The sequence below is a fragment of the Quercus robur genome, chromosome 4 (assembly GCF_932294415.1).
Source record: "Quercus robur chromosome 4, dhQueRobu3.1, whole genome shotgun sequence".
NCBI lineage: Eukaryota > Viridiplantae > Streptophyta > Magnoliopsida > Fagales > Fagaceae > Quercus > Quercus robur.
Genome location: NC_065537.1, coordinates 26756402 through 26783346, shown reverse-complemented (window position 1 = coordinate 26783346; position 26945 = coordinate 26756402). Strand labels below are relative to the sequence as shown.

Sequence of the window (26945 nt, the reverse complement as noted above, 5' to 3'; positions counted from 1 at the left end):
TTGTGTGTATGTGTGTGTTTTTTTTTTCTTGCAAATTCAATTGCCATTGACTAAATCCCCTCCAACCAAGACGATACATGCTTGAACCCTATATTCCAAATTTAAGATTTACAATAGGTTTAGTTTTTGTTTATTTTGAAAAGATCTATTTGCTCAAGCCATATGCTAAGATTAAACAAACTTGAAAAGAACATTGACAATGAAACTTCTACACTAAAATAAACAATTATCGACTTCTCAGTTCTAGACTTCTGGCATATTTTGGAAATCGATAAACATATTAACACAACCTATAAAAGAAAGTAGCAAAACAAAAAATCTCACAATCTTCTTAACCCTATTAATTGTAAGTGAAGAACTTAATTTTTGAAAGTAGCGAAAGATAGCTTGAACTCATACATATCATGGCCACTTAATGTGCGATGGACAGCCACTACTAGCTACAAAAAAATGATTACAAGAGTAATAGGTTTCTTCTATTGGCCAGGTGTTTTAAAAAATTGTGAGCATGGAAACAAAATTTGAGAATAGCAATAGTTTCAGAAATTTAACTATAAAAGAGGTTTTTTTAGAGAAAGAACGAGAATGGAGACACAAATTCGAAGTTGAGAGGGGAAGGCAAAGCGTGGGAGAGAGGTTGGGGAGTCAAAGGTTTAGGAAATACTACATTAATCATTGTAGCAGAATGTTGATAAGGTACATTATGTGCAAACAAAAAGGCAAAAACTAAAACATCATTTTGGAGGAAAGCTGTGATTAATGCATCTACACAGTTACAAAGGCAGAAACTTTTTTAAATAATCAACATAAAAACTTGCCTTACCAAAAAAAAAAATTAATAGAGGAGGGAGACTTTGTTTATAAGATGTGAGTTATCACCATAAAATAATAATGGTTCCCATAGAATAAAATAAAATAATAATGATTATAGTAAAAAAAGGATATGGATTTGTGTAATTGAGGCACCAGAATTGCTAAAAGACTTACACTAGAAATGCTAAATGGTTATCTATCTCGATCTCATTAGTTATTAGTCCCTTAAAAAAAAAAAAAAAATTGAAACAGCTGGTATACTAAAAGACATAAAGAAGAGAGAGTCGTGGTGTAAATTTAGGCAATTAATGGGAGAGTTTGATGATTGTAGAGAAACTTCATAGGAGGTGCCACTTGGCAAAAGTACAGATTCTCACACAATGAGGTCACTGATTTTATATATACTAGCTGCAGACTCATGCAATGCATGGGAATATAAATATTATGTAATAAGGTGTAATATATTTAAGGGGTAATTACACTAAACCTACCTGTGGTTTGGGCAAAAATAACTTTGCCGACTCGTGGTTCGAAAAGTATCACTTAACTCACCTGTGGTATGTTTCGTTTGTTTTTCGTAACCCATCTCTGTTAAAATCAGGGGTAAATAGGTATTTTTGCTCAAATTTTATGTCTCTCTTCTCCCAAAACAAAAAATAGAGCAAAAATGCAAGAGAAACAAGATCAAAAAGTGGTATTTGTCTCTCTCTCCATTCACACAAATTTTGAACATGAAGAACGTACCCAAAAAAATAAAGAGCCTAAGCCCCATTGCCTCCCTCAACCCTTTGGCTAACTCCATCACAAACTCCAAAGGTTGCATTTCTGCCTCCTCCACAAGCTTATCCATTTCAGAGGACCATCCCTTCCCTTCATTTTCGCAAACAAATTCGAAATCTGTGAAAACAACAACAAACCTTAATCCACTGCCACACAATTTCCCTCTTCACATTTATCTTGCAACGATCTCCTCTTCACGCATTTAACGTGTTCTCCCACCACATACACCTTGAAAACCACTCCATAGTGATTTACAAATTCTTGCATCACAATTGGTGTTTTCAGCTTCTTCAACCCATCCTCGTTGAACACCAAGAACATCTCGTGCGACACGGCACTGCCATCGGCCATTACCGGTTTCGCTACCAACGGAAACTTTAGCCCTGCTTCTTTAATCGAATCCATAAGATTCTCCGACTCATCCAACACTCTCTGATTTGGAACCCCAAACGTTTGGTCCCCTTGAGGGATTTTCAAGCCGGTAACCACATCGAGCATGGAGATTCGATTGTGGAGACACTTGATGGATTCGGGAGAGTTGATTACGATGACGTTTGGGTGATAGAGAGAGTTGCCGCAATTGGTTGTTCCAATTGGAGTTGTAGAGTTTGTGGATGATGCAATCGAATGGTCCTTGTTGGGTTAAGGGTTTTGTGGGATCGATTTTGATGAGATCGATGCCGCGTTGTTTGGCTTGGTTGATTAAAGAGTTTTGAATGAAACACTGAACTATTTTGGGAGAAAGAGCGTAGCCTATGCGGTGCCTTTGAGAAGACCAAGAAGAACATGGAGATGGAGATTGCACCACACTTGGATATGGGTCCTCTTGTAATAATTTGGATGCTAATGGGAATGCCTCGTATGCATTCAATATGTATTTCCAGATACAAAATCAAGATACAATGGCCTGTAATTTTCAAGGGTTGGCCCAAGTGACAATTTTGTTGGGTATGTTCTTCATGATTTGGGTTTTATTTTTTAGGTATGTTCTTCATGTTCAAAATTTGTGTGATTGGAGAGAGAGAGACAAATACCACTTTTTGATCTTGTTTCTCTTGCATTTTTGCTCTATTTTTTGTTTTGGAATGAGAGAAACATAAAATTTGAGAAAAAAAAATACCTATTTACTCCTAATTTTAACAGAGGTGGGTTATGAAAAATAAACGGAACATACCATAAGTGGGTTAAGAGATACTTTTCAAACCACGGGTAAACAAAGTTATTTTTGCTCAAACTACAAGTGGGTTATGTGTAATTACCCCTATACTTAAAGTAACAATTACTTTAAGTATTGTCTATTTTTTAAAAAGATTTTTACAAGTAATGTTTTTTAATCTTTTTATCTCTACAAATATATCATTTTATTATTATTTTTTTGTGTTTGATTAATATTTTTTAAAGGTGAACCATATTCTTCTAACTTCTATTGTAGTGTATTATATTTGTCTAATATACAACTAAACTTTATAAGTTTTAAATTTATTATTCAAATTTCTCATATCTTTAGGAATAAGGACATTATCATAATAATCAAAACTCATTACAACATTACAATGTTATCTTTGCCAAAATTAAAATGAAACTAAAGGAATAAAAAATAGACTTTCTAATAATTTATTACTCTAACAATTGGTAGACATATTCAAATTCCTATTTCCAAAAGAAACTAAGTATTAACCTAAACCAAAATTCAACCAAAGCTATAAAAGAGAAAGAGAAGACTTTCTAATGAAAAAAAAAAAAAAAAAAAAACCCTTAATTAGAGGTATAAGAAAGAACAAAAATCCAGAGAGAGAGAGAGAGAGAGTACTCATAGTTTTGTAGGGGAAAAAATATGGATTGAATGAGGAAAATGATATCAAATTTATACAAAATAAAATGCGGAGAAAAAGAATCAAAATATAAGAATGAGGAAGAAAGTGTAACCGTAAAGTTGAGAGTAGTAGGGAGATAAAGGGACAAAAAGGAAGGGAAATTGTTGTAAAAAATGTAAAAGTAGGTGTGAATTAATGGGAAGAAGAAGAGTTTTTTTTTTTTTTTTTTTTTTTTTTTTTGGGAGAATAGGGGAGAATAAAAGTTTAAATAGAGATATGGGGGCCAATTAATTAGGAAGTATTGTTAAATCAGTATTAACTGGGCCTATGACTCTATCCGAGGACGTTAGACCATCCGAGGAGGTCCAAATAAGATTATAAGGAGAACAGAATGAAGAGAGGAGTAGAGACAATATGAGATAGGTCCAATAAGCGTCCGAGGAAAAAAGCCTTCTCGGCAACATGTGTCCGAGGTAGATCCGAGTGCCATATCATGATGGACTTACTTCGGAGTTACACCACAACTAAGGGTGGGACATTGGACCAGGGGTAAACAAATATCTTCAAAAGCTGCTACCTCCGCATTAAATGCCACTCAACCAACTCTCTGGCTGCATTAATGTGGAAGTGATGCCTGAACAGTGATTAAGCAACCTTACAGCTATTTGTTGATGGTTCTGGGAGGTGCTGGATGGGACAGGAAGGAGTCCTCCGAATCTAACCTATACGTGTGTGGTAAGGATGACATCAAGATTGTCGTATATAACATGGAAAGATGTACTGAGAAAAGGAGAGGAAATCAAGGAGAAGGACTGGAACTCTTGTACAATTTTATTATTCAACAAAACCATATGATACGAACTACTTAATCTATTCCGAGGATAGATTTTCTAATCTTACTTGTGTCAAACCGTCTTGAACCGTTAAATCTAATCGTTTTTCTTCTGGGATAGATCTAGTTCTTCTATCCACGCTCTACAAATTTATTGTTTGGGCCATTAGGGTTTGAGCCCAGTCCGGTTTTAGGACCAATCCAATTTCAGTCCTTACAAGAGAAAAGAAAGAAAGTATAGAAATGAATGGATGACGTGGTTACTGATGTGGCTCAACAGAAATGTAACAAAAATAATGCTATGCTTCAGCTTTTAGATATATATATATATATATATATATATAGATTTTATAAAATATGAGAATTGTTAATAGGTTATCCGTGCATGTAAACTTGACTACGTGACCTATATATTAAATGGGTTATGTTAGGTCATGCCGACCTTAATACATGTTTATTAAATGGGTTATATGAATCGTATCTTGTCAACTTGTTTAATAAACAGTTAATGTTAGGATTGAGGGGTTGTGACTCAATTAATAAACGTGTTGTGTTCGTGTAGATTTATATGGTTGGATACTTATGAGTTAACATGATAACAACATGACATGTGAACACAAATGATCACCCCTAGAATTGAACATTGTTTTCTTTTGATTGTTTGAGGAGCTTGCAGACAAGTGGCTTCAATGCCTCGAGAGTTTTTTTTTTTTTTTTTTTTTTTTTTTTTTTTTTTTTTTTTTTTTTTTTTTTGAGAAACAAACATACACAAAAGACCGAGAGAAATTGGGTATAAAACAAAGGTACATCAGAAACTCCACTTAAAAGTCATGGTAACTGGCTTCTATAATGCTCTCTTATAACATGTCTTGGGATTGGGCTTATAATATTTGTATAGTGTATACTCATTGTGGTTTTCTTTTGTTTTAAATGTAAAGATTTTTAATAGAGGGAAGAGAGCAAAGCTCCCAAGTACCAGTGTTCTTAGCTAAAGTTTGTGAAGTATGTAGAGCCATTCGGTCTTTCAGAGAGGGAAAAGAGAGTGACAAAAGGCATCAAATGTTAAAGAAACTGGATGGAAACAACAGAGAAGAAAACAATATGAGTGTAATTTTTTTGATGTAGACATATTTCTTCAAAGTCATGCTTCATTGAAGTTTTTTTTTTTTTTTTTTGGATACCATTCATAAAAGGCATTAACCATAAGTAGCATTTAAACCATGTTCCATAGTCGGGCAGCAGTAGTAAGTTGGCTCTTTTGTAGCTAAAGCAGCTAACGACCATACATAGTTAAGGATAACCTTAGAAACAAAAATCGGCCTGCAATCTAATCCCATCTGCTGTAGGGAGGACATGTCTGCCATGAGAGTTCTCTCTTTCCAATCTGGGGCTCGCTTCTTGTCCACTACTTGAACTAGCTTTTTGCAATTACTTAACATCAAAATTTGGATGATATCCAAGGTTCTTAGCTTTGACTGCTGCCTCCACTATCGCCTCCTGAACTGCACCAGCAACAGATTTAGCAGCACAGCTCTTAATACCAAAACACCACTTCTCCTTGTAGATTTCTGGCCTCATATGCATAAGCACTTCTTTTAGCTCTCTTTCTTTTTGCACCATCTAACTTTACGATCAACTGCCACTGCCCACCAATTGGAATTTGGTCTGTATTTTGCTGATGCCTCTGTGTGCCCAGTGAATCAGCCTCGTTAAAGATTTCATGGTACTTGCAAGACAAATTTTGAGCAGTTAAGAGCACTTCTATTGGGTTAGGTTGCTATCTACATGAACCACCAGATTCCATGGTTCCATATCGACCATAAGATAGTAAACAGAGTTTGCAGGTATTTCATTGACTCCTAATCCATCCTTTTGTGTCTTATCAGCAAGGACCGAACACACCCTTGGACAGAAACATTGTTTAGCTCAGAAGTATGAATAACCAATGATGAACCATGCCAAATGGCTCTAGCAAAAGGGCAGTAGAGGAAAAGATGAGTGGTGCTTTCATCCTCAGAATTGCAGAGAGGGCATGTACTATGGACATTTATCCCTCTATTACACAAATTCAGAAATGTAGGAATACAGTCATGCATGTCTTTCCACACAAAGATTCCAATTTTCAGAGGGATTTTTACTTGCCAAATTAGGTTCCAAACCTCCTGGGGAATGGTACTGTGAGCATGGTGATCCTGCCTTGAGGCCTGGTAGTCTTCCTGAAGTATAGAATATGCTTTGTCTACCTAAAATGAAACCCCTCATTTACAAAGAATAAGACAAAACGCATATCTTGCCTTCCCAAGGCTAAGTCGGTATATTTGTTGTATCCATTGGAAGCATCACTTATATTTCTCCTCAAGAAAACAGAAGGAAATCTATAGGCAGTGAGCACTAAGGTCTAAAGGCCTCAGTCTATGATAATTACTAGTGCAAAAGCTATGCCATAGCCTAGTAAACATTGATAAAAAATTTTAACTGGCATTTATTGAACAATCATTTATGCATGAATAAAAAAAGATAAATGTATTGTGTATATCTTGTGTTATTGGATTATGAGCTATATAGTTCATGGTTCTATAAATTTAGTTGTAGCAAGCTTGAAGCCCCCCACTTCGATTGTAAAAATGAACCAGTTGGGGGCAAAAAAAATGTAATGGTCCCCTGTATGAATAGAATTAATGTGATATGCTTCCATTTATGCTTCCATTTTTTCCTTGGAAAACCAATCAAGTTGCATGTTGAAACATTCAAACCCAGTACATCATTGTTCAACCATTCAAAAAAAAAAAATGGGACCTCTTCTATCCAAGTTACATAATCTTCAATATTATGTTCACATCTTGCCAAAATGAGTATCTAGTAAAACTAACTTCCCATTGTTGAACATGTTAACGTTTCAGATGAAATTTAGCTTCCTTCACAACGTTAGCCCACCAAAACTCATAGTTTTCGTGTTCCTGAAGTTTTGCTATATATAATCCCCCACTAAAACTCGTCCCCTCTGTATGCCAACATCACGAGCAAACCGAATGGTTTGGACTGCAGCCTCAAGTTCCACCACAAAGCTCTCCATAACTGGTCTTCCTTTTCGGCTCATTGCTGCAATGAGCAATCCTTGTTCATTCCGGATTATGACTCCCTCTCCTGTTCTACGTAAATCCTCAAAAACTGCACCATCAAAATATTCCTTGTACATAGGTTTACAGGGAGGATTCCAATGCAGTGTCAGATTAATACGCTAGCCTGTTACAGCTTGAGTTGTTGAACTACCTGAGTTGCAGATTGCTTGAAATTCCTGCCAAAATTCCATAGCCTCACCTGCTATGACACTTGGCTGTTTTGTAGACTGCTCAAAGACCCACTTATTCCTTGCCTTCCAAATCATCCAGGACAGTATCAGGGATTGCTCCACAGTGTTGTCACAGCCTTCTCCAATATAGGCCAAAATATTCTAACAAAGTCTAGGAATTCATGCTCTAATTACCTCTTTTCTGCAGCACCAAATTCTCTCTTCACAATTCCATAATTCATGCATCATGTCATCCTCATTTAATTTGCAGCTTGGACATCATGGCTACATTAGAACCCTTCTGTTCAGTAGATTGGCACATGCAGGTAGAATGTTATGACATGCTCTCCATGCAAACATCTTAACTTTATTAGGGACCTTTGCTTTCCAAATTGAGCACCAAACCATCTCCACTACAATTTTACTGGAGCTTCCAATTCCTATTGAGCACATCCCATCTTGTACATTTTATTTATTTTTTCATACCAAACTAGAAATTCAGTACCTATTAGAAATTTCAGCAATCCAACATTTACTTGATGTAATGAAGATAGGAACATTGAAAAGCAAACTCATTAGAACCATTGGTTTATACCCATAACATTATTAGGGACTATAATACCTAGTACCACAACAATAATAAAAATCTATACAAACTCACAAGATTTTCATGTTTGTTAAGGATATTTAAGGAATCACATATCCTAGATACAAACAAGTGAACAACAATATTCAAATCACAAACCCAACACATATGGTGTGTTGAACTATAAGAGATAGTTAAGGGATTCCCAATCAACTTAATTAAGGGGTTTCCAATCCAAATTGGTTCAACCTTGTCATATTCGATCCCATGACCAAATTGCTGACATTTTTACCAAACCTTTGGGTAAGGATTCTTTTCATTGTCTTATCAGCAAGTTGGGCGTTAGTCATGTACATGCTCCACCTTGAGGGGGAGTATTAGAGACAATTAAGGGATTCCCAACCAGCACAATTAAGGGGTTTCCAATCAGCTATAATTATGGGATTTGGTAGCTGTTACTATTCTGTCTAGCTGCAATTATGGGATTAGGCTGTCAATATTTTTGTCTAGGTTCATTGTAACAACATGTATATATTCAGACCAATGTAAAAGTTCTATACACAAAAAATATAATTCAGACAAATCTTTGTCCTCCAATCTTATTTTACATGAACATATTCATTTATTGTTCATTAGAAAAAAACTCAATTATTTGTCTTTTCCAACCTCACTGTGCAAAGATGAATCAAGTATGGCTCTCTTTTGCAACTCTACTCAACCTTGCCTCCTAGCTCTAAAGCTTAGCATTGAATTATCTCTTGAATTTGATGCAAAAAGTGCGAAAGATTAAAGAGAGACACAAATAGAGAGAGAGAGAGAGAGGTGTATGTGTCACTTATAGAATGGAATCAAGACTGTAGAATTCTGGAGCTAATTAAGTACCCTTGATGGACTTCTTGAGTTCCCAATTAAACCAACCAAAGATTCATCTAGTTTAAGAATGTCAATGGAAGACGATATAAAAAATTGAGCTGTTGTGGCATACTGTAGGCACATCAATTACTACATTTGAAAAAACTAGCTACTAAGAATAAACCCCAAAGAGAACTCATAGAAAGAAAACCCATTGAGTTGAATCTTCACAAGTTTTCTTGGGCTCAACATGTTGATTAGGAGTTTTCTCACATTTTTCTTGTTCATTGTTCTCAACTTTTCAATTAGATCTCTCCATCCAACATCTTTCCCCTACTTTCTTTTAAAAGAAAACTAGAGTAGCCCTTGAGCTTTGTTGATAAACAACAATATATGTAGAAAAGAAATCATTCTATGAGACAAAGGGTCCCATTAAAAAGCCTTAGCAATATGGAAATATCTTCATAAAGAGTGGAAAACAAATTTTGCTAGAGGATAGGAAATAGCAACCTCATATGTCAGATAATGCATAAAGTTATCAATAAATTTGAGCAGGCTAAGACATAGCAGTGAAGATCTAAGACATTGCAATTCCTTGCATGTTAAGGGCACGAACTCCTTTCAAAATTATATTGGAACTAAATTAAAAGAGCATGAGGTGTGTTATATGCAAGGAGGTGAGAATACATGATAGGTATTTTTTTTCATACTAGATACACATGCCACACCGGCACAGAGCTGATAGTCTGTATTTAGAATGAAACTTAAAGTAAAAAAAATCAAATGTTACTTTGTCTTTTTAGTGGAAATTGGACATTGTACCTAATAATAAAAACTATAGATATCTATTTAACACAATTATAAAATAAAATAAAATAAAAAGATTAAAAAAAAAAAAAAAAAACCTAAAGGATGGAGCTTATTCTAATAAAGGACAAGAAGGATTCATCTTTTGAATCATAGAAAGAGAAAAGAACATCAGTTATTACAATAAGCCAAAAGTCATGGTTAATATGAATTGAGTTCCCATTTACTACCAGCCATTTAGCTTCTATGAGAACAGATAATCCCCCCCCCCCCTTTTTTTTGGAGGAATAAACATTTTCATTTAAAATCAAGAAAATTGCTTCCCCAGTACACAGGCTTGACTCAAGTACAATTTTCTTTTCACTTCTTATTTAACATGAAATCTTCCTAGAAGGTAGTGTGAATCTGCACCCAAACTCTGCTTCAAGATGTGGTAGTAATATGTTCCTGATTTCCATGGGTTGGTAAGTAGTCAATCAAAATTATAATTGCAAGGTTCAATGCATCATATATATATATACACAAACAGTTTTTAAAAGCTTTTTTGTCATTTAGTGTGCGTTTGGCAACACTTATTTTTGCCAACTTATTTTACTATTCAACTCATTTTTGCTACTATTAATAGGCTCCACTGCACTTTTTGGTACTATTCATAGGTCTCATTGTATTATTTCAGCTAACTTTTACTTTTATCTATAGTATTTTTAGCAAAAAAATTTCAGTTTCAACAAAATGAGAGAATCCTTAGTATTTAATGAAAAGTTTTTATGAAGTGAATTTGGGCTAACAATTTTTAAAAGCCTTTTTTGTCTTTTAATATGTAATGAAAAGTTTTTTATGAAGTGAATTTGGGCTTTTGGAGTAAGTGAATGACCTGCCTAGTTTAAAACCAAAACTAGGGGTACCTTGTGACATATTGTTCTCAAGGTTTTGAGAAGACCTTAATAACAAATGAATTTCTCTCAAACATGTTTAGTCAACTTTATTGTTTTTGAACTCCCTCAAACTAGTTTGAATGATGTTAAGAAAGCTTCTTAGTCCACAGCTCCTCACACCCCCCCCCCCCCTCCCTCCCCCACAAACCCTAGCCAAAAAAAAAAAAAAAAAAGGGGGAGGAGAAACAAAAAGCTTTAAAGAATTACTTTTCACTTATTAAAATCAATTCTAAAAATACACCCACATCCAGTTTATAAGGGAAAAAAATTAAGATTAATCCTAATCTGAATACAATATCAAATGAGTCCTGAACCTAGATTGTTTATCTACATGGTTGTGAAGCTTCCCCTTTCTCTAGTATGAGATTCAAGGAGAGTGGTTGTGGTATTGGGGTATTTATGCAAGAATACCACACATTATATGAATCTTGAAAAAAAAAAATTTTGCCAAGAGAATTAATCTTTTTTTTTTCCATCACTGAATAAGAGTATTGGGATAGGTACTAGTAGTTTTCTTACAATCAATCTTTGTTTCTCTAAGTTGTGAAGAATGTTTATGTCCATGTAATTTTGGTGGCTTGAGAAGTTAAGCAACATATAGTGCCAACTTGAATCACAGATAAAGTTCATTACAAAAACCTTGGCTACAGCCTACAGCCTACAGCCTACAGGTAAATTGGAACTTTTGCATTGGACCATAGAAGGTATACTTCTTTTCCTCATCAAATACACTGTGTAAGCAGATAGTTTAATTGAGGTGAGTTCTTAAATGGACAAATGTCTCTGGATATTATACACTTGAGCACATTCATTTAGTGAGCACATTCATTTAGAGAGCCCATCTTCAGTTCACAGTATGCCATGAAGTTTGAGATAATTAGCTCATAACCTTCTGCAAAATTCAGAAGCAAGTTAAACTATTAAATGCTGATTTTCATTTTCCAACTATCCTTTCTACATGCAAAAGACTGACTTGAAATTAGAGCTTTTCTGTTGATGCTTGTCTTGTATTCCATTGACAACAGTGTGACTCAGAACTACTTCAAAATTTTAGTTTGATCTTTAGGAAGTTGGCTAAAAATCATGGATAGAGGATCCTAAAGAATAGAAAGATTAATTCCAAAAACTTAAGGAAAAAGCAATTATATCAGCAACTACAGTTGCTATCCCAACAATAATGAAGTTGTGGCCCAGCCATCCTTAATATAATTCAAATATTCCTTAGTAACAGAAAAAGAACAAAAAATAATAAAGACATGTGCTTTTAGATTATATTATTGAAAAATAGCTCTTCATCCAATCAACAATCTATATCGTTTCAGAGATCCTAACCAAAGGAATTAAAATGTCAAGCCATTTTAACTTTTGAATAGCATGTCCTACTTTTAAATGGTCAGCTAACCTAGCAAACTATCATAGACTAGTAAGGTGAAATGCTGCAGTCTCATCTCAAACAATCTTGTACACAGCCAAACAAATGTAGTGTAGCTTTTAAAATTCAAAATGATACACATTTTTCTAAAAAAATTCAAGATTCTATGTGTTTGGTACACATCAATTTCTAAAATAAGAAACCATTTGATTAAAAAAGAATGACTGAAACTAGGAAATTAATTGTTGCAGGATTATTCCTGACTACAGTGAGTACATATGCTTGATAAGGTAAGCAAAAAATATGCATCTTAAGTAGACCAATTAGATCAATAAAATATACATACGAAAACCAACTATCCAATAATGAAAACTAGACTGACCTCCCATCCAAGATGGAGGAAATTTTGGGCCTCCAACACCAACTATCACAATTAACTGCATTAGAAAAATAAAAATCAATTAACACAAAATAAATACTTGAGTAATTGAAAAGTCTATGTTAATAATCCAACTATGGATGAGCCTCTTAATTTTGAGAGAGAGAGAGAGAGAGAGAGAGAGAGGGAGAAGAGAGTGACAAAAGGCATCAAATGATAAAGAAACTGGATGGAAACAATAAAGGAGTAAACAATTCTAATGTAATTTTTTGATTGAGGCCTATTTCTTCAAAGTTCAATCAAAATATCCTTTTTTTTCTTTGATAGTGGAAAGAAATTAAATTTGGAGTTATAATTTACAAAGTCATGTTCCATTGAAGTTGAACCCAAATGAAACCCATCATTTACAAAGGTTAAGACAAAACGCATATCTGGCCTGCCCAAGGCTAAGTCAGATCCATTGGAATCCTCACTTGTTTTCTCCCCAAGAAAGCAGATAGAAATCTCTAGGCAGGCGAGCACTAAGGTCTAAGGGCCTTAGTCTATAATTACCAGTGCTAAAGGTATTCCACCATAGCCTAGTAAACATTGATAAAAAAATTTTAACTGGCATATTTATTGAACAGTCACTTATGCATAAATAAATAAAAAGACATTCATACAAAGTAGTATAGTCTCACAAGCTAACATAGAATTGTCTGAAATTATCAATAACAAAAAAATGGAATTGTCTAAATTGATTAAGTAAATCAATGAGTATTATTGGCAGGATTAAAATATTCACATGCAAAATTAACATTACACATGCTTGATATTTTAAACCAATCATTGGCTATGATATGAACAAAATTTTTTTTTTTTTTGAGGAATCAATCAATTTTATTAAATACAAACTAGAGTACACAGAGCCCTAAAGGGAACTGCACCAGACGGAGGAACCCTTTGTAAGCAAAAAAATACAAGCACAAAAGTGTCACCTCAACTCAGGCCAATAGACTAAGTCTGCCTATCCTTTAAAAAAATATAATAAACCTACATAGCAAATAGAAATACAACAAATAGATGATCCTTGTGAACAAACCAACAGTTGTGACTACATCAAGACACCAAAATGCACCATTTTGCAGAAGACTGGAAACAATAGCCATCATTATAACCATATTATGTCTTCTTAAATAGCATACAAGGATTCAAGCCCCATTTGTTGCATACTATCCATGGCATCTAAATTACACCCAAAGAAATTGAATAAAAAGGTAAATCCATAAGATATCCAAGATACATAACTATAATTCAAAGGGACAAAAAAAAAAATCACAGTTGCTAATAATAATAGAAACTTTTATGTTTTCAAGTATAGAGATTCATTCTAAAGTCTCAAAAATAAGAACATCACATACCATAGAAGCAGTTATCTTCTTCCACCACGCTTGTGGGCATTCTTCTTCAATCTTCTGGGCATGATATGCTTCTCTAATTTGACCATCCTCACAAGGCACTTTGGTTTTCCAATTTTGAACATAAGATATCCCATAAACATTCCGAATATTGCTCCACATGCGTATCCTATGGATATAGCTTGCCAACAAAACCCATTTTCATGCCCTAAATTTTCATCTTGTTGCAAGGTAGGTGGTGGTGGTTGCTTTGCCTCGTGGTTGTCGCATGTTCTTGACAATGGAAACCCACACAATCCCAAGTTTTCGGTGTACGAATCATTGTTGAATGTATTGAATTGATTTCCTAAAGGTATGTGTCCTGTGAGTTGGTTATGTGATAGCTTTAAGACTTCAAGTGACGTTAGATTTGCCAATTGACTAGGAATCTCCCCATTGAGCTTGTTGAAAGAGAGGTCTAACCATTCAAGATTGGTCAAATTTCCAATTGATGGTGGAATATGACCTATAAGGTTATTGTGAGAAAAGTTAAGCCCCTTGAGTGATTTAAGCCTTCCAATTATCTTTGGCATCTCTCCTCTGAAACTATTGTTTGAAAAATCAATGCTTGTTAAGATGGTTAGGACTCTCTCCATCGCAATATACTGCCCTTTCACCATGATATTCAATGAATCTTGATAATAATTTTCTCCCATATATTTCGATGCAACTCCACTTTCATCCACATTCATCATGGCTTTCAAATATTCAAAATATGTTATTGGCAAAGGACCATTAAACTGATTGTTAGAGATGTCTATGATTTGCAAATTTGGGAAAAGAAATTTGGTTTTAGGATTGCCTATACGACCTTGAAATCTGTTTGATCTTATGACAAGAACTTGCAATTTCTGAAGACCTCCCAACCAATAAGGGAAGGCTCCATTTATTTTATTGTTTCCAAGATCTAGAACTTCCAAGTCTATACAATTGACCAAAGATTGAGGCAATGGCCCTTCCAATTGATTGCCATTAAGGTTAATATGCCTAAAATTATTTCCTTTGGCAAATATTGCAGGGATGTTACCATGAATGCTATTCATTCGCAAATCCAACACTGAGAGGGTAGTAGAGTTTACCAAACATTTAGGAATCGTGCCACTTAAGTTGTTATGAGACAAGTCTAAAACTTGAAGGTAAATTGCATCGCAAATTAAAGAAGGGATTTCTCCCATTAAATTGTTATTGGAGAAAAAGATAAGTTGCAGATTGGAAGAATTTAGAATGGGAAATGGTCCTTGTAGCAAGTTGTTACGAAGATCAACATAAAATAATGAATTATTCCCCACATCCCCCAACCATCTTGGAACTCGACCATAAATTTGGTTATTGGAAAGGTCTAATAATTGTAAATTTGTTGTCAGTCTTAAGAAAATTGGGAATTCACTAATATTGGAGTAAGCCAAGTACAAATATTGAAGATTGGGCAGGGCATGGGCAGCATTATTATTGATGCTAACTGAGTTATTTGACAAATCAAGAGTCTCAAGATTTTTGAGCTTTGAAAACATTTCAGACCCCAACATAATACTCAAGTTATTTGATGAGAGATATAGCTCAGTAAGATTCACAAGTCTAGATACTAACCTAAGTATAGAGCCATGTAGCTTATTATAACCCAAATTAAGATACATCAATGAATTGTACTTGAATTCACCAATCTCACCAACGAATTGATTTTCACCAAGATATAAAACCTCCAAAGATGGCAAACTGAATAACCAAGTTGGCAATGTTCCATTTAGGAAATTTGAACTTAAAAAGAGAACTCTTAGATTCAAACCACTTACGTGACTAGGAAGGGGACCAACAAGTTGATTGTTCCCAAGGCCTAAAGTTGAGAGATTCGGCAAGTTAAATAGTGATGACGGCAATAGACCTGTTCAAAATATTCACCAATAATTAAAAAATTGTTAGTTTGATGCGTCAACCAAAAAGACCTAAAATTTAAAAGTGGTAATAGAATCTTACCGCTAAAACTATTATGTGACAAATCAAAGGTTTGTATGTTGGGAAGGCAGAGGATGTTACTTTCGAGTTTTCCCCGCAAGTCACAGTAACGGAGACTAAGAGTTGTCAAAGAGGAGGATAAATTCATCGAAGAATTAGGTCTTATTGAGGACATATTTGTGAAATCCAGAATAAGTTCCCTTAACTGAGTTAGGTTACCAATGACTCTTTTCCATACTGGAGCTTCGATTAATAGCTCATTCTCAGAAAGATCAAGTGAAACCAGTGAAGACAACTGAGAGATTTCAAACGGGATTTGGCCAGCAAATACGGAAAGAGAAAGGTTAAGATGAGTCAAACTCTTAAAGTTGCCAAACTCAGAAGGAATTAGGGAGAGATTGAACCAATTGTCAGCGAGGTTCAACCTTCTGAGATTGGGAAGAAAAAACAGGGTACTGTTGGAATGAATGTGGCCCATAAGCCAGCTGGAACTAAGGTCCAGGCCAACCACATGGCTTGTGTTTTTGTCACACTCGACCCCATCCCAACTGCAACAGTGCTTATCCTCACGCCAACTGGCTGTTTTTGGATAAGAAGTTTGTGCGTCAGAAGCATGTTGGTCAAGAGAAAAAGATTTACTAAAATGGAGTAGAGCAGAGCATGGTGGCATTGAAGACAAGGAAAAAGAGAGAGATGATGGAAAGGGAACTTGAGAGTGCAAGATCAAGGAGAACAAAAAGAAGACTTGATACTTCCAAGTTGAACGACCCATTTGATACCCAATTCAACAAAAACAGAACTCTGAAAATGGAGTAGTATTTCTGATGATGTTATAAGGAAGGTACGGGATGGAATGAATATTATATATATATATGCTGCCAAGTCAACTGAAGTCTTCAACCTTTCTTTTATTAAAAAAAAAAAAGTTAATTTCACGTCAAGCGTGACATGACGTGAACTTGGACAGCCTGCACATGTCCTCATACTTCTTTTTTTGAAACTACATGTCCTCATACTTTAAACTTGACCCCCATATTTCTCATCAGATTAATTATAATATTTTAATAATTACTAATTGAGCCCAGAAATTGGCAATTAATTTGAAATATTGTGACCACAAAAATTGCATTAGATTGCTCTTCTTTTAAGAAAATAATTCTTTTAAAAATCGTTGGAGTTATTTCATTTGAAATTGAAGTGGTTTTATCTAGTTGAGTAAATACTATTATTATGTACTAAAATTAAGAATTAAAATGGACAAGGTACTTGTGAAGGCAAAAATTTAAGGCCCGTTTGGTAGAGAATTTTAGCAATATGTTTTTAGTTTTTAGATAATATTATACGTATTTTTACACATTTTTTTATCTACATATATTTCAAAAAAATACAAACAATATTACTCAAACTACTCTACCAAATGAGCCCTTAGTTTTGGGAGGTTATATATAATTTTTTTTTGGTGAAATTTAAAATAATAATGTACAATATTTTAGTTTGTTAAATAAATGGTATTTTCAAGAATCATTCGTTAGCCAAAGTCTGATAAAGATGTGGAGGTCACCATCAGTTCTTGTTAGGAAATTGATAAAATTTAAAGGGGTCCAAGCGTGTAAATTGGTGAAAGGTAGAAAGTTTGTGTTCACACTTAAAAGTTTGATTTTATAGACTTGCACAGTTTTTTCTCTGTGCCAAAGTCTTTTTATTTTTTTATTTTTTATATATAACTTTTATAAAGTTCGCTTTGAAGTCTTTATCTATTGAAAGTGCATCCTTTTTCTTTTGTGAAATCAAAGTGCACAACCTTTTTAACTTTTTGATTAGTTAAATACATTTCTCAAATTATTATCTATTAAAGATTGTCCAAAAGCATTATAGATTTCACTAGTATTTTATTATTGTTATTATCAAATAGATCTTAATCAATGACACTGAGAAATTAAGCTCCCTATAGGGTGGAGGTGTAAAGCTACATAGTAATGCTACTAACATAATATATAGACATTTTTATCCATAAATATCACTTAATTATTATTCACATTTTATTTTATTTATTCAAAAATTAAGATTTCTTATTTATATACACAGATAATAAGAAAATAAAGGAAAATTTGTGCCCAAAAGGATAAAGTAGGCCTAAACGAGTATTTGTGTTCTGACTTCATACTATAAAGTTTGATTTCTCACCTTTTTTTTTTTTTTTTTTGGGTAGGTACGAGCTTTTTAAAATTATTTGATTAATTAAATGATACACGTTTCCTTTGTTGGTAGTAAAAGCCATTGCAATCTTTGAGCAAAAGGTTACAAATAATGCTTAAAACAAGAATTAAGATTGGTTCAAAATTTATAATTAAAAGAAAAGGAGCAACATGGTCTTGATAACTATAAAGCCCAGAACTAGGAGTTGTACGTGGTCAACAAAAGTCTTCCACCTTTTTTTATTAAAAAAAAATAGTTAATTTCGAGTCCAAAACCTTGTAAATGTTCTCATACTTTAAACTTTCTAGGAATCTCCATATATCTCATCAGATTAATTATAATATTTTAATAATTCCTAATTGAGTCCAATATCAATTAATTTGAAATATTGAGACCACCAAATTGCATTAGATTGCTCTTCTTTTCAGAAAAAATATTCTTTTAAAAATCGTTGGAGTGTTAAATATTCTATTTAAAATTGAAGTGGTCTTATCTCAGTAAATATTATTATTGTGCACTAAAATTAAGAATTAAAATGGAGAGGTGGCGTGTGGTTTGTGTGTGTGTATATATATATATATATATATATATATGGATTTGGCTTTAGTTACTATAGGTATAATTCTAACAAATTTACATCACTTATTAACTTATTATTGGATGTAAATTTTGACAAATTTTCCATTAAATTACGTTACATTCATATACTTCTCATGCTTAAAATTTTAATGGTGATCAAAGATCAATAGTCAAGTTATCAACAATTATTTAAATTCAAGTTTTTGTAATTTAAAATAATATATAGAAGATGAGTTTTATGGATTGAATGATAAATAATATCCGATTGACATGAAAATTGGCATGCATGTTAACGACAAATAGAACATGTAAAATGTAATTCAATTGAGAGATTTTTAAAATAGGAATTCAATAACAAGTTATTAGATGGTGTAACATTACTTCATATATATATATATATATATATATATATCAGTAATAACTTCAAAATGGTACATCGAAATAGGTTGGTACAAAAATATTTCATTCCAATAAACAAATCAAAATAAGATTCAAAACAAACAGTATTCAAAACGTTGATTATAAAAGGTAGAAAACTATACTAATATTGCAGTTTTTTTCAACCATGAGTTGTACTTGTCTTGATCAAATATTCTCATTCATAAAAATAGAGTTAAAAAAAATAAAAATAAAAAGATATTTCCAAGAATCATTCATTGGTCAGTGAGTATTACCTATTAATGAAAGTGGGTCTAAACAATTAATAGCTTATAGACTTCAAACTATTAGGATTAAGTGAGTATTGCTCGTTTCTCAAAAAAAAAAAAAAAAAAGCAGTGTGAGTATTTTTTTTTTTTTTTTGGTGTCTAGCCACATACACCATCAATCTTGTTAGTTGTTATGCACATCCCCAATGCGGTCATATAGAAAGTCTACAAAAATTGCAATTTTTTTTTTTTTTATATATAAGATAGAATTCTACTATCGTCTAATCTAAGTGTATATGTGTGTGAAACTCCTTCCTAGAGACTTGAACCCCAGTTATTGCCCCCCACACTTCACAAGTACTTATATTTGTGGAGTGATCATCGCACCAAGGGTATGTGATGGTAAATTTACAAAAATTGCAATTACTAAGCATTACATTTCCTCCTTTTTATATATCGTTGCTATGATTTTTTTGTTTTTACTATTGCCAAAGACGAGGAAGTCTGTCTATTAATCACTTTTCACTACATACACTGTGGGTGTACACACACCAAGGAGAACATTTCCCTTGAGTACCATATTTTCTACAACAAACACATATATTTATGACAATAGGATATATATATAATATATATATATATATATATATATATATTTTTTTTTTTTTTGAGAACCATGAGATTATGATTTTAGCTAGCTAGTTCGAAAGCATCCTTAGGCATACTGTAATATCAACATCATAAGAAAGTGTAGAAAAGTCCCTTAAGGTTCGTGTTTAATGGTTACAAATAATTATTAAAACAAGAATTAAAATTGGTAACAAGGGTTCAAAATTTATAATAAAAAAGAAAAGGAGCAACGTGGTAACAAATAAATAAAAGAAAGTGGAGAAGGAGGAGGTCGAAAAATTGTGTGTAAAGCTTGGGGCAATTTTCTAAAACGTAAAATAGGCCTAAACGTGTAATTAGTATTTAGTTAAATGCAAGGCATGAAGTTTGCGTTCAAACTTATAAAGTTTGACTCTATATACAGACTTGCACATTTTTTTTTTCTTTCTTTCTTTTTGTCCAAAGTCTTTTTTCAATTTTTTTTTATTTATTTTTTTTTTTATGGATAGAAATAAAGTAGTCTTTACCCTTCACCTTTTGAAAGTGAGTCTCTCTTTTTTTTTTCTTTTTCTTTTTTTTTTTAAATCAAAGAGCATTTCCTTTTGAAAGTGTGTAGAGGAAAGCTGCAAGTTTACCTCAATGCAGATAGCCAATGAAGGATTTAAAAGAGTTCCACACAAACTGATTAGGTGAAATTCCACACAAAATCTTATGAAGGGCTTTATCCAGATAATATGGCTTGACCAAAAATGAACTTAATTCAGGATTTTGTAGGATGTGAGAATACTGGAACCATTTCTTCATTTTAAATGTAAGACTGAGGGGCGTTATTACTGCTGTAAGATAATCTCTGGCACTCAATATTTATTCAAAAACATTAACTCTGAAAATGCTGCCTAGTCTTGGTTGTAAGAATTAAAGGCATATACATGCTAGATACTAGAACACAAATAATCAATAAATCTATAAGGTTTATGAATGTACCTCCAAATACCATGGGTAAACTTGAATAGATTATCAATAGCAATAGAAACGCACATGCTCACTTGGCACACGGCCTAGACAAGTCTTCCTTTCCATGCTCCTTCTTTCAAGACAGCTTTCAATTAAGGGAGTCAATCTTGTACTGAAGGCTGTACCGGTTTGACCGATGAAACGATATATTTCGATACTGGTTAATACTGGTGTACTGTTTTGAGTTTATCGTTATTTTTTATATTTATCAATATGTGTGTGTGTGTGTGTGTGTGTGTGTGTGTATTATAATAAATATAATATTTTACTATAAACATTACCTCAATTCAGAATAAATTATTCATGATTTTAGACTTTAGCATCAATTAAAAAGGAAAAAAAAAACATAATATAAAAAATAAAAAAGCTTATATTGTTCATTGCATACTAAGAAAACAAATAATACTAATAAGTTACCATTTTATCCTTACAAAAATTCAAAAATTACAAAACTATAAAAATAAAAAATAAAAAATAAAAAAAGGAGCTTTTTTTCTGTATCAGCCGGTATGCTCTCCGGTATTGCTTGAAATCGGCCGGTATGGCTAATACGTGGCCGGTACAGTTAGTATTTAAACCGGTATGAAACGTTGGCATTTCGATACCAGTATATATACCGGTATGGTACATACTGGCCGGTACCGGCACGATATTGACTACCTTGCTTTCAATGGAACACACCACCCTAAGATCTAGGGTTTCGTCTAATGTTAGGAGTGGAGAGGAGACCTAGCCTTATATTATATACAGTAAATATCCACCAATTATAGATCAGGCTTAAAACCCTACACTTCACCTCATATCAGTATGGCATAAGCCCAATAAAACAAGGTGTAACAAGGCGCAAGCAATATTGAATTTGACCATAGCATATTAACAAGCTCTCCAGGTATATTAACTGAGTCACATCCAACCTGTTTTATGAATTTAAAAGTCCAATTAATAAAAGCTCAATTCTAACGTTCTCCCACTTGAGCAACATTAATTGGTGTTTGTAATTTTGAATCAGCTATTATTATTTTAAACAACTATTATTATTAGGAAAATGGTTAATGAAATAGCTATTATTCTCAAGGAAAATTATTAGGTACTCTCAGAATACCATAAATGCGTACTCCTTCCTCTCACATGAATGGTGGGTACCACTAATTAAATTCATAGTAGGATCTACCATTCATGTGAGAGGAGAAAACACACATTTATGGTATTCCGAGAGTACACAATAATTTCCCTATTCTCAAGGAACCCTCATTCATCATGCTTTATAAAAAAAATAAAACTAGTTTATGATTTTGTTTGTGTAATAAACGGTACTAATGGAATGCTTATTTATAGGAAACGTAATGTGTGATGAGAGGAGAGGAGTTTATTTGAGCTTAATTTGTTTTCTTATGCTTCAAATTTGTACCACACATAGGGATTTGACGTCAAGCATTGACTCACCCACCATTCATATAAGAGGAGGGAGTACGTATTTATGCTACTCCCGGAATACACAATAATTTCCCTATTCTCAAGGAACCCTCATTCATCACGCTTTATAAAAATAATAAAACTAGTTTATGATTTTTTATGTGTAATAAACGGTACTAATGGAATGCTTATTTATAGGAAACGTAATGTGTGATGAGAGGAGAGGAGTTTATTTGAGCTTAATTTGTTTTCTTATGCTTTAAATTTGTACCACACATAGGGATTTGACGTCAAGCATTGACTCTATGAGTCTAGATGTGACCATTCAATTTGGATACATATATCAATTTTCTAACTTGAGAAAGGTGCACTGCAACTTATTTTACACGGAGTTGTGATTGGTCAACATCATTCATTGCTTTATCAAATTCTTTTTAAAAAAATTTCAAGGATCATTAAAATGAAATATAGTTATTTGACTTTAGGGATTTTTTATTTTTTATTTTTAAGGTGGTACTACTTTAAAGGATAGAACATTATTAATACAATTATTTTTAAAAAAAGTTTTATAACAAATTGAAAAGACTAGGTTTTACTTTGAAATATTGTGGAAAAAAAAAGGATAAAATTTTTAATGAGATCATTAGGTAAATAATATTTATTGGAATTACAAAAAGGGATTAGTTAACAAGTGTCCTTAGAATATTTGTTAATAAATTATTTTAAACAAAATTTGATACCAAGCTCTGTTGTTGTTTTTTTTTTTTTTCTTTTTCCACAAAAATTTTCTAAAAATATTTATTAAACTAATGCCCTTAGCATCCTTTAACTTTTCCTTACAAAAATTAGACGAGATTGAAGTGATTCCAGAGCTCCCAATGTCAATTTTTTTTTTTTTTTTTTTGGGTGTTGTTGCAAACCAAATTTGTTGCATTGGATGGATTTTGATGAAGCCAATTCATTGGAAAAGATGAGAAACTCCTTGTCAACCTAAGGAGTGTCGTGGTATGGACTTAAAAGATTTGGTGAAATTTAGTGAGGCGATGCTTGCAAAACAAGTTTAATATCTCTTGACCAACCATAATTCTCTATTTTATAAAGCTTTTCAAGCAAATACTTCCCTAGAAGTACATTATTTGATGCCAAGATATCTTCGGGTTCCTACACTTAGCAAAGAATTCTTAAAGCTAGGAAAGTTATCTCAAGGATGATGTGGAGAATTGGTGTTGGTCTAGAATTCGGATTTATGAGAATAAATGGTTATCCAGTGAAAAGCTTTGTAAAATAATATCATGTGTTCGGAATTTTGTGCTCCTATCATGTTTTCGGTTAAACAATCTAGTATTAGAGCTTCCGCTATTTCAACATATATCCTCCAAATCCCCCTTTCCCTCCCCTCCCCTCCTCCCAACCCCCCAAATAAGAATCTGAGTTGTGAACGAAACAATGTTGAGGTGGTATTGACTATGAGAACAAGATATTATGGCTGTAATATGCAGTAGATGGAGAACAGTAACTTAAAAATGTTTTTTTGACTCTATTGAATCAACCTACAATTTACTTTTCCCAGTTAGGAACATGAATATCTATGAGATAATAATTCCTACAGCCAGAAGCTATCAATTCATTGACTCACTCTTGAACATTATAGTCAAACAGAACTAGAGAAAATCATCCTACAATAATTTAAAAAAAAAAAAATCATGTTAATAAGAAGGACTTCAAATGCAAAAATTCATGTGCATTTGTTTAACAACATAATATTTTACTTGAATTGATCAAGAACTGAAACATTGTTTACATCAAATGTGAGCCTCACTAAACTTTTTTGCCATGTTTGAAAGAATGCCTGAACAAAGTTTCTTCAACTATAACCAGTTGCCCCTAGTCTTTTAGTGACATGCACTATACAATTAATACCCACATCCAAAAAATTAATACAGACTTGGTAGATACATATCATATGTGTCATCGGAAAAAGTTACCCCTTAATTTTTTTTTTTAGTTACAATTCTAAAGTGGCCAATTGAGAGTGGCTACCTATGACTTTTACATAAACCCATTATTTTTTCTTCAAATAATCATAATCTACCACATTAGATTAGTAACAAAAAAAAAAACTGTGGTCCAAAAATTTTCTTTGCAAGCAATCACTTTGGTGCCCGAGTTGGGCGTTCAATCACATATGGGCCCTCTTGACTTTGAACTACTAAAACTCCTTTTAAGTTCAATCACATATGGGCTCTTACGGGAGGAAGAACTCTTAAAAGTTTATTCAATTAAAGATCTTCCTTTAAAAATTTGTCATTAAATCTTGCTTTTCTATAGATTTTCACTTAACGGCAATTACATGATAGACACTAAAGGAATACCATAAATTGATAAATTTGAAATTTCAAGAACTTACAAAAGTAAATTTAGAGATCTGAAATGAATTTTGGTCAAACTTATATGATGAGTTTCCCTTTTTTGCCTTTTATTTATTTATTTATAATAAGAAATTGAAAAGGAAAGGAAAAAAATTTCGCAGAAACACAATTTCAAAGGTGTGGCCAACAAAACCGAAATATCACCTTGAAAAGAGCCTTTAAAGTAAAAAATAAAAAATAAAAAAAAAATAAAAAAAGTAGGAGAGTAATGTTTATTACAGACACTGTTACACACCCATTTTTTGAATTGAAATCATGAGTTGAAAACATGATTTTAGTTTTGAGGTAACATCATCCTCCTCTCCGTGAACTCTTTAGATTAAAAATATCATCCATCAATTCAACTGTAGTGAAGTGGAGATAATCCATTACAGACAAGCTAATAACTGAAATTCACACATAATTCCCAACATTTTTACACATAATTATCCTTACAAGTGTTCAATATGAATCTAAAATTGGAGGCCTAATTTTATGCCACTTGTCTAATTCAATTTCTTAATTTTACTTCAACTATTTAACAGTTATTACAAATATCGAAGAGTCATATATATAAAATTAATTAATTAAAGCCAAAACTTAATTAAAGTAACCTATGCAAACTTATTAAAAGCAATGCTATATTTTCACTATTCACGGTGTTCTAAATGGCAGGGACCAATATTAGTAAGGTCCAGAAATCAGAATGAATAAATAATCACTAAGTTCAGGAAAAGCAAATTGCATGTGTATAAATATATATATATATATATATATAATTACAATTAGATAAACAAAGGATAAAGCAAAATCTAAACAATATGATAATAAAATTATTTTGGAACATGATAATAAGTGTCGGGTATGAAGCATTATCAAAAAAATATATTAAGTAAAAAGTTCAATTACACAAGGATTACAAGAATTCGTATTACTACCTCAAATCCTAAGGGATTATAAACTAAAACAATAGCAACCTACAGAGAAGATGAGAATGTACAAGACATTAGATCGAGTTCTAATATTTAATTCATGGGAAAGAAGATAGTTCAAATTAAAATAAAATGATACTCTTTTTTTTGAATGAAAATATAGAAAATAAAATGATACTCCTACCAAGCTTTTCCCATCCAATGAAACAGCTTGTGATGGAGAACAGTAACTTACAAATGCTTTTCATTACTCTAAGAACTAACCTTCAATTTACTCTTCCCACCTATTGAGTATAAGGAATGTGATGTGAATATCTAGATAATAATTCCTTCAGCTAAACATTTTCTTTTTGGGAAAGAGTCAGTCATCTCAATAACAAAGAATAGGATACAAACATTGATACAACACTAAACAGCTAATTGCACTAAACAAAGTACAACACCTGCAAAAATGTAGAGCTGTAGTACATCAAAGCCTAAAACACCAAATGCTAAATGTATCTAAACAAAACCCATCCTTAACCTAAAGTCAGACTATCCAGTTAATTTACAAAACACAACTCTAAATCCCCACCTTGCAACACACTATCAAACAAGATCAAACACCCTTACAAACTAGTGAAACATTCATCCTCCATTTACAGTACAGCATGGCACACGATTCAAAATTGAAATATTGAAAATCCTTAACATCTTTCATTGTGACTAACAATAAACTAGTCTTCAGTATATAATTTCTTAAGAGTGAAGAATTGCTTTATTTTGTCTCCACTCTGGTGGTATATAGTTTACCAACAAGCTAATTTACAAAGTACAGCTCTTAAGATCGTCCCTTTTAGGTGAATTACACTCCAATTAACTAAATCCAGCCAGTTGAATTTGGGGTCAGAGATTATCCATATCCTTTAATTAAATAAAAGAGCACAGAAAAAAGAGATGATTTCTATCCTCAATACAGGACCTTCCACAAATCCAACTTCAGCTTAACATTGATTACAGAGGCTACAAAGTTATTGAGTCGATCTTGAACATTATAGTGAAACAAAACAGGAGAGCGTAATATAATATCATCCTTTAATAAATAAATAAAATCATGTGAATAGGACTTCAACTAGCAGGTCTCCCTTCAAATATCATTTGTATATAAAGTACTTACTCTTCTTTCTAGTGGCCCCTGCTACTTCACCAAGCCCTCAATCTCTTGTGGTATAGTTCGCACCCAGTATTATGTTTACACACTTTGAGCAAAGCTCCACCATTATCAAGACATTTACCCTAAGACTAAGCAAGACCCAATACGCC

The 26945-nt window shown here is 32.9% G+C and overlaps 2 protein-coding genes and 1 pseudogene across 8 annotated transcripts in view; all 3 read right to left on the bottom strand.

Moving 5' to 3' along the window:
• Window positions 1-26945, bottom strand: part of LOC126721036 (uncharacterized) — a 90865-nt gene that overhangs the window by 10686 nt on the left and 53234 nt on the right. The gene's annotated exons all lie outside the window — the stretch shown is intronic.
• Window positions 244-7435, bottom strand: LOC126721660 (inositol-tetrakisphosphate 1-kinase 1-like; annotated as a pseudogene).
• On the bottom strand, window positions 6910-16661 carry LOC126721031 (receptor-like protein Cf-9 homolog). 7 transcript variants are annotated; one of them, XR_007653794.1, is made up of 4 exons: window positions 15867-16661; window positions 13860-15774; window positions 12463-12517; window positions 6910-10220 (listed from the first exon to the last, which is right to left on the bottom strand). XR_007653794.1 is itself a non-coding variant. In XM_050423989.1 (4 exons), exons 1-4 carry the CDS (start codon window positions 16615-16617, stop codon window positions 10141-10143), a joined length of 975 nt encoding a protein of 324 aa, XP_050279946.1. In that variant the 5' UTR covers window positions 16618-16661; the 3' UTR covers window positions 6910-10140. The 7 variants fall into 7 exon arrangements, 4 of the variants coding, with proteins under 4 accessions (XP_050279946.1, XP_050279948.1, XP_050279947.1 ...); XR_007653797.1 differs by having other exon boundaries at window positions 6910-8033; XM_050423989.1 differs by having other exon boundaries at window positions 15686-15774.

Bases quoted from the DNA above. Each gene is read 5' to 3' on its own strand.
- LOC126721031 (XM_050423988.1), bottom strand. From the start codon at position 16,617: ATGGGTCGTTCAACTTGGAAGTATCAAGTCTTCTTTTTGTTCTCCTTG. The intron at 15,775-15,866 runs GTAAGATTCTAT...TATTTTGAACAG, and splicing joins GTCACATAATAGTTTTAGCG to GTCTATTGCCGTCATCACTA.